Raw genomic sequence first — 8,913 nt, forward strand, 5'->3', positions numbered from 1 at the left:
CCCCCCACCCCAAAAAAAAAAAAAAATCCTCCATGTTTAACACTCTCATCTCTTTCTGTTTCCATTCATATGTTAATATTAATATTTTTTTGTATATCACCAGTTCAACTCAATTGATGGAACCATTTATTAGACCGGAATGGTACATTTTTTTCCTACAGAGTGTGTATTTTCACACTTTCAAAACCATTTACAAGAGTCCCCAAAACAGACAAATGGGGAAACAGTCTAGTATGAGCTGATTGATACAAAACAATCTTTTTTTGCTTTTTTTGTCTGGCACGCTTAATGATGCTCAGCTTTTGCAATCATTTCCCTATCAAACATAATCACAACGTTCATTCATTCATTCTGCTGAGACATGTTAGAGCCTCCAGCAGAGTATTTCACGTGTTTGAGGAAGATTCGACATGCTGCTGGGGATCTTTGCGCTGCATTTTACATTCAGGGGGAAAACGTGCAGTTTAGTACATGCCTTTTCTTAATTTTAAGTAAGCATGAAAATCTCTGGAAATCAACATTTAACATCTATTCACCCATTCTATGAACTTGCTTTATCCTCACAGGGTTGGGGATGGGGGATGATCCCTATCGCTGGACTGGTTGCCACTGTATACAGTAATTATATGAAGCAATATGTTAAAAAGATATAACCTAATATCAGATTTTTTTTTTACAAAACCTACTTAAAAAAGCCACGGAATACAGTATAAAAAAAGTTTTCACCACTGTGCTCTCATATTTTTTCATTCTGATTCTGTTTTTACAACAGTAACGGATCTTGATCTGTTTGATCAATTTCAACTGCATCTCCGAAATGTCACATTTAAAAGGCTGCGGTTTGTCAAGACATCCAATCCGTTCGCTAAAACTTCCACGGCAATCCACATCTTAAAAGAAACACTCGTTTTATGCCAGTTATTGTGGAGGAATTAAACAATATTCAGCTGAAGCTTCTGGAAACCTCTAACTCCAGACATTGTCTGCTTCAGACTGGCCAGGGGAAAGTGAGTGGGGCTATGAATAGAAATCCTCCTAGCCGAGCTGAATCCCACACTTGGCCACTTCCTCCTCATAGTTGAGGGCTGTGGAGGGTGTAAAGCCCAGGACAGGCAATACTTTGGTGTAACCTCAGGAAACCGTGTCATGGAACTGGAAGTTTCTGGGCAAAACAGAGAGCCGTCAGCTGCTGAGACAAACACCACGGCAACATGAACGTGTTCAGAGATGCCTGTTTGTTTTGCGTCTGGCAGCGCCGGCGATGGCGACTTGCACACGATGTCTATAAAACGCCGTGCGTCATAGTTTACTGCACATTCTTTCCAAACTTTTGCCTGTTTGATCCGCACTGCTATTATTGCTTGCTTGTGCTTACAGTCACCACTAATGAGAAGCCCGTCTAAACAAGGCAAATTAGCTACATGGGCCCTTAATAAAAAGTTGTTTTGTTTTTTCTTTAATTGGTTTAAAGTTTTCTAGAAATGGCCTCTACACCCTCTGCTTGGTGTCTCATGACTGTCCCGACCGCCATCCTGCTCGCAGCTGGTTTGGAGAGTACAACAATTATCTTTGCCGCGTTCAACAACGTTGACAGAAAATCAATAAGTGTGAAAAACTGATGCAAGGCTGCGTCACTGTTCGGTCGGTTAGAGATCATGTCTTCGCCGATTAGATTAGTGCAGTAACAACTATGACGCACAAGTGACCCGCTCTTGATTTTCCTCCACCAGTTTCTGAAACCTAAACTTTTTAAACGCATACCCCATGCCGTATTTTGAAACGACTAACAGGTTTTCTTCCAGGATGTCCCCGCATTTACCTCCATCCATCCTTTTCTCCGACTCCGATCAGAGATCAGAGAAGGATCCCAGCGCAGTGCCAGTTTACCTTTCACCTTAATGTTTTGCTTTTGAAAAAAGGTAAATTTTGGTGTCCTCTGAGCAGAGCACCATCTTCCACCTGTTTTTGCTGCAGCATCTGAGTCGGCGGATCGCCAACCCTGGTCCTCAGGGACCCTCGTCCTGCATGTTTTAGACGTCTCTCTGTTCCAGCTCACCTGATTCCAATGATTGCATGGCCCCTTCAGCAGCCAGCAGGTGCTGCAGAAGCCTCTTAATGTGTGCAGCAGCAAGGAGACACCTGAGACATGAAGGGGTAGTGATCCCTGAGGAGCAGCGCTGGGAGCCACGGCTCAGTGGGACTTGTTGGAAATTGCAATCAAGGCCTCTTGTTTGCTGTCTGCTTTCTGTTACTTGTCTGCCTGTTTCTTTACACAATGTGATCGTTGGAATCCGAAGTCAAATTCCTTGTTTATACCCGCAAACGTTAGCTAAATAAAGTTGATTCTGATTGGGTTTCATCGATCGCTTGGTTCTTGCCCCTTCTTCTATAAAATGATGCTCTTTGTCCTCTAATGTTCTCTAACAAACCTCTGAGGCCTTCACAGACCGGCTAGATTAATACTGAGATTAAAATGACACACCTGTAGAATCTGTTCACTAGGTAGGTCACTTTTGAAGGTGATGGGTTTTATTTAGGTGTGTGACAATAACGGAGGCTAAATAAAAGAGCTTTGCCACACTTTTCAGATTTTTGGTTGTAAAATAATTCGAAAAACCACACGCCACTTTACCTCCACTACGTAACAATTTGCAGTCACCTACAAATCCCAAATGAGATACACTGAACCGACTATATATTTTTTTGTTCCTACAAATTATAAGCTGTGACAAAACATATGACATCACAGTTTTCAATCATTACAAATTGAATACATTTAGAATATGCAACATACAGTCATTACTTTACTATTGCGGCTGTGCCAGTTAGCTATATGGAAAAGCTTCGTTAACGCTTGAATGACACCAACTAACGCGATGCATGTGAGGCTTCCAGGAAGATTGTTGGATAAACCGTCAAATCAAGGTCAGCATACAGTTTGGTTTATTGTGCGCTGCTAGGAAGTTGTAGGAGCCCGAGTGACAGGCTTGAATGGATGCAAATCCATTGACAGAAAACTGCATAACCTTGTATCATCTTCAACATACGCGTGGTAAAAAAAATAAATTAATTAATAGCCTCACTTGTTAACCTCTAACTACCAAGATTCACTCTGTCACGCTGGTTAAGGTGGTGATATTCATCCCCTTCACGGTGGTTTCAAAAGGAGACTTGAATTGGAGGGAAGGAGTTCATATGACTTGATGCTGATGCCCAGGAGAGGAGACGTTTGTAGCAGCCTGATTTACTTATCTTTGGTTAGCTCATGTGATGCACCAAATTTTGTTTGGGATTTTGTCAGTCAGAACTGTATCCGACCGCTCAGGGGCTTGATTAGGAGTCCATAACGTGCAAGGCTCCGCCTATAGCCCCAAAACACCAACGTTTTCATGTGAAATATTTGAAATCTTCAGAAATGGAAATAGCATTAGACTTAGACTTAGACTTTCTTTATTGTCATTTTGTATACACAGAGTGCATACAGAACGAAATTTCGTTTTCACACAGCTCAGAAAGAGCTGTGTGAAAAGAGCCCTTGTTTAAGTTATCTGCCAAGGCTAGCTAATCAGGATGAGCTCTAAGTCATCATTTTTTATTGCAAATTATACACAGCAATCATTAGGTGTTTTTGTTTTTATTTATCAAGTTCCTTCTCTGGAGTAGGATTCAGTGTTTCATCAGCAGGGGCGGTTCTAGACAGGGGCCAACAGGGGCCCATGCCCCTGTAGAAATGTTCTTGGCCCCTGTTATGGCCCCTGTACTAAAGACATAAGATTAAATACACTTCTCATAATTATTTGCAATGGCAAAGAAACCATAACTGATTGGTTACTTTGACCAATTTCATTTTTTTACCTATACAGTTTTACTCTAAGAAGGGTTTAAAAATTAAGATGTTTCACGTTTAGCTTTAGCCGTATTGAGTTGGGGGGAAGTTTTCAACTGCTAGATCAGGGGTCTGAAACCTGCAGTTCCAAAACCACAAGTGGCTCACTTAATATTATTACACAGTTAAATTTGCCATTTTATTGTTTCATTTTTTGTTCTGTACCCCTGTGAAAAAAACACTGGCCCCACCTTGGCCCCCCTGGTAAATTTGGTCTAGAACCGCCACTGCTCATCAGGCTATATGTAACCAGGCCTCAACAAGCGATGACATAGAATATCATCACTTCCGCTCCTTTTCTCTCTAGTAATACTCCTTAAAAGGATGCAATAAGAAAATGTTTAATAAGAACTCTGTTTTCGAATTTGTCCCCAAATAGGCTCCTAATGACATTTAGTTTTGTATTCAGATCAGACACCACCAAATTTCTAAACAATAAGCGTGCCTTTTAAATTCAGTCATTGAAAAAAGGCAGTACATGCTCTTTCATTCCTGATTTGTCAAGATCCAATACAAATTATCTTCAGGTTCTACAGTTATTTCAGACTGACCTCAACAGTACAAATGCACTTAACAGTGTCATTATATACATGTTTTAAGGTCTTCCAGAGAATCAGCTGGGGTTTTTCACTTCTGGGAAGATTAGTAACCAAATGTTGTGGCCTTGCAACCCTTCATATATTGTTGGACAGCAATCGTCGTTCCTCTGTTGCAATGCAGAGGTTTTTCCACCTTGATCTTTTTTGTTAATACACACCTGCAGGATTCAGACTAGGAACCAGCCTTGTGCAGGTTGCTGACCAAGCAAGAGAGTAACTGGGTTTTACACACACCTTTTCTATTTTTGCTTTATTATGTAATTACCATTCTGGAACTGTTTCAATACACATGACCTTAGATTAAGATATATAAAGAACCAGATCTTTATCATGACCTGATGCAAGAACCCCAGAATTAAAAGATAATGTACTTTTCCCAAGATACTATAAATTATGTTGATTTACACTGTGACTCCTCAGTAACCACTGAGGAGTCACAGTGTAAGTACCTATAACGACGAAAGCTTATAAATTATTTTGTTAGTACCTATGCGCTTCCACCATTGTAGGAATTCACTGTCTTTAATCTTTGCGCGCAGTGCTGCTAATCTTTCATTCTCCCAGCTGCAGATACAAATCTGTCACGTTTGCATGTCTCTTATTTAGTCTGCTTTCTAAAAACAGTACATCCACTGCTTGTTTTTGCATGAATAGTTTTTTCTTATTGAAGTGACATTGCAGAATCATTTAGCGAGACTGTCTGGATTCCTTCCTTTGAAAAATATTATACTTATTTTCCAGCTCCCCAAGCCTCTTTTTCAACGACTTAACAGAAACAACAACTCTACAAAGAAATAGTCAAAACATTACCTTATGGTTCGCTATTTTATTTTTAGCCTGTTTTATTCGTTTGACATTTTTTTAATTTAAATTAATTTATGTTGTTATTCCTCCACATCTTTTTCTTTTTTTCTTTTTTTTTGTTATTCTGTTTCCTTTTTCCTCCATAACCGAACCGTGGTTTGGTGGGCGGAGCCAGCTGCGGGGACCACTCGCTCGCGATTGGCTGCAAGGCAAACCTCACGGTGCTTAAATATCCAATCACGCGGCTTTTTCTCAGTATGTGTGGAAGCAACGAAGTAACTAGGTCCTCTCTCGGTGGAAGACCGCGGTCCGAGCGACAGCCCGTCTCTCTGCTCTTACCTTACTCGCCCAACTCAAGTACCATGGAGGAATCGAGTAGTTGACATTTCCTGCTGCAGCCTTTCTCTTTTTAAGCTTTCTTCCCGTCAGATCATTGTGCCCCAGGCCCGGTTTTTATTGACGTTTCCAGCTCCCGGCGACTGACTCAAGCTTCTCCCACCCGACATCATGAAGTACATCATCGGCATTGGCGGGTGAGTGCAGATGCTAGGCTAACCCATGCTAAGCTAGGTCGGCTCCTGCGAGGCCCTAAAGTGGCTGCACACGTGGGGCAGCGCAGACCATCGTGTTCGATAAAATGTTGCCTGCTTTGTGCCACTATGTTGGGCGTATTTTTCATGAAAAAATGGCTAAGTTCCGCATGGGTCGGTTTTAGGTCTCGCTATCGTGAGCTAATTGTTGTTAGACGGTAACTAATGGCTCATCCGCTTCGTTGGTTCATTCATTTCCTGGGATGCTGATAATAGGGGGTGGGGGGGAGAGAATCTATTACTTGGACTCTTTCCATTGCAACAGTGCACATAATTCTCGACTTTAGGCTGTGTGTTTTTTTTTTTTTTTTTTTTTTTTTTTTTTTTTTTTTTTATAAATATGAATACACAGATTTTTTTTTTAATTTAATTTTTATTTTTTTATTGTTCTGTTTTGCACGCAGAGTCACCAACGGAGGGAAAACCACCCTCACCAACCGACTGATCCAGACCCTTCCCAACTGCTGTGTGGTCCACCAGGATGACTTCTTCAAGGTGAGCACCATTCCCACAAATGCATTTTTATTATTATTATTAATTAGCTTTCAGTCAGCCAAAGGGATCACTTGAATAGCTCTAGTCATATTTTTAGGCTATTTGCATACGTAGATGTAGTATTCCTGTTACACCTCCATGTAGCAGAGTGTAGGCCTAGCAGAATGTACCTGGGTACATCTTATCAATGTATGTTTCAGCCCCAAGATCAGATTGAAGTTGGTGAAGATGGCTTTAAGCAGTATGATGGTAAGCCTGTGTTTTTATGAAAGCGTGTTTGTGGGAGCTTCTGTGTGTTTTTTTGCTTAAACCGCAAACGTGGTCTCATTTGTAACACGCATGCAATAAGAAAGCAAAGCCGACTTTTTTTTTTTTTTTTTTTTTTTTTGTAAACGCTGCCGTCACTCACACGGCGCCTGTCCGTACGTCTCTGCTCCTTCCCGCCCGCCTTTCTTTGTAGTCATCACTGCTCTGGATATGGACGCCATGATGAGCACCATCTACGCATGGCTGGAGAATCCGGTGAAGTTCGAGAAGTCCCACGGCGTTAACAACACCCTGGACACGGAGATTATCCCGAAGTCTGACCGCAGCGAGGATGAGGTTCACATCCTCATTGTGGAGGGCTTTCTGCTTTACACCTATCAGTAAGGGCTCGAGCGACTTCCACGCACGTCATCTGCTCGACCTGTACCAAAAAAAAAGCTAATCGGCATGTGTTCCCACAGGCCTTTGATCGACGTGCTTAACCGGCGATACTTCATCTCTATCCCCTATGAAGAATGCAAAAAGAGGAGGTGGTAAGTGCTCAGATATCCTGAATTTGTTTATTTTATATATATATATATTTTTTTTTTTTAGGAAGTTGCCCCTTTTTTTTCCATATTAAGTTAAGTTTTTATCTCTGCAGCTCAAGGAACTACAAGGTGCCAGACCCACCCGGTCTGTTTGACGGCCACGTCTGGCCCATGTATAAGAAACACACAAAAATCATGGAGGAATCAGATGTTGACGTCTGTAAGTATGATTATTATTTTTTTTTTTCTCGACTTTTATTTTGTTGTGGCGGTATATCACATCGTCTGCATGCTCTTTACAGTGCAGCTAGATGGAACCATGTCCAAGGAGCAGTTGTTCAACTTTGTGTATGGCGACATCCAGAATAAAATCCACAAATCTCTCTAACAAAGGTACTAAAACCCTCTGACTGTGCCTGATGTGAAGTCCTGTAATCAACAGGAGTTGATATATTTTTTTTTTTTTTTTTGTGTTTCAGGTCATCTGATCGGCTAAGGAAACCATGTACTCGACGTGCAGGCAGAAGACCGGCTTGCCTTAAATTTATTTTTACCTGACAGTTTTAATTGACTGACAAGATTTTTTTTTTTTTTTTTACACATATATAAAATGCTTTAATGCATACAATGTTGGCATGACTTTTTTTATCCGTCATATTTATTGCTTTGTTACAGCCTACACTCCAAAAAAGAGCTAATTGAAATGTTCAAGAGATGGTTGCACTATGAGGCATGTGTCAATAAATGATTCTTCTGCCAACTTTCCAGTGTATGGTGGCTTTTTCTTTAAGTAGTCTGTTCATATGAAATCTGTCAGCTTGGGGCCCCTGATGATTAAGCCTCGGGTCAACAAGATCACCCTGAAAACATTACGTCCACGCTCTCCCTCTGCAGCAGCTGGCGCGGGTGATAAGTGACGTCACAAGTCAACCTCGTGACTAAAGTTAGGCGTGCACTTGACTTCAGGCATGGGGGGGCCCCAGCTTCCCTGGCTGTGTTTGGAGCTGAAAATGGCTAGTTATGTAACTTACTATGTCTGATCTCAGTGCAACATGTGGCTCAGTTAAATTCTCTGAAGGGGGGTGGGAGGGTAGGGATCAAAATTCTTTAATATCGCAGTTTGGAACTGATAAACCATGCTACAGGGCTCCAGCTGCTGAAACCTGATGCTTTCATTGATGCAAAGCTCAAATTATGGAATAAAACTGGAAATGATAAAATTGTTGCCAATTATATTTCCGGTGTAATGGCCAATGAATATACCAATGTGAAAGTTTTTGTATTGGCCTCTAAATGGGTTGAAATTAAGTTAATAATTCAGGTATTGACAATTTTACATCTTTTGCTGTGAAATAAACTGGTTAAAATTTGTAATTCTGTCATCAATAGGTCACGTTTTCTGTGAGGGTTATGCTTTTATTTGTGTAACAATGATTAATCTAAGGACAAATTGGAGTCAAGCTTCTACAGAAGCAAGGAACTATCTGAGCAATGGGTGTGTCGCCCAGAGTGGGATCAATTTCACTACTCTCCCCTTGTGCTACTATGAAAACATGTAATGCAGCTCGGTATGAATGGAAAGAGGTCTGAGGTCTGCATGGTTTGCTGGAAAGCCTCCCCTGGCCTATATTTGACTTAATTTCCTTGACGCAGTTCTGCATGCATGTTCCAATTCCTGCCCTGTGTGAATCTGTGCGTCTTGTAGCTTAACTTTTCGTTTTCTCAAAGTATCCATGTGCCCT

The 8,913-nt window shown here is 41.2% G+C and overlaps 1 protein-coding gene across 2 annotated transcripts; it reads left to right on the forward strand.

Moving 5' to 3' along the window:
* Positions 1-5,532: 5,532 nt before the first annotated feature.
* mibp2 (muscle-specific beta 1 integrin binding protein 2) lies at positions 5,533-7,932 on the forward strand. 2 transcript variants are annotated; one of them, XM_012877153.3, is made up of 8 exons: positions 5,533-5,822; positions 6,284-6,374; positions 6,575-6,623; positions 6,835-7,021; positions 7,103-7,174; positions 7,285-7,391; positions 7,474-7,564; positions 7,651-7,932. In XM_012877153.3, exons 1-7 carry the CDS (start codon positions 5,797-5,799, stop codon positions 7,557-7,559), a joined length of 618 nt encoding a protein of 205 aa, XP_012732607.2. In that variant the 5' UTR covers positions 5,533-5,796; the 3' UTR covers positions 7,560-7,564; positions 7,651-7,932. The 2 variants fall into 2 exon arrangements, with proteins under 2 accessions (XP_012732607.2, XP_035992104.1); XM_036136211.1 differs by lacking the exons at positions 5,533-5,822; positions 6,575-6,623.
* The last annotated feature ends 981 nt before the right edge of the window (positions 7,933-8,913 follow it).

This window comes from Fundulus heteroclitus, chromosome 4 (assembly GCF_011125445.2).
Source record: "Fundulus heteroclitus isolate FHET01 chromosome 4, MU-UCD_Fhet_4.1, whole genome shotgun sequence".
Classification (NCBI taxonomy): Eukaryota; Metazoa; Chordata; class Actinopteri; order Cyprinodontiformes; family Fundulidae; genus Fundulus; species Fundulus heteroclitus.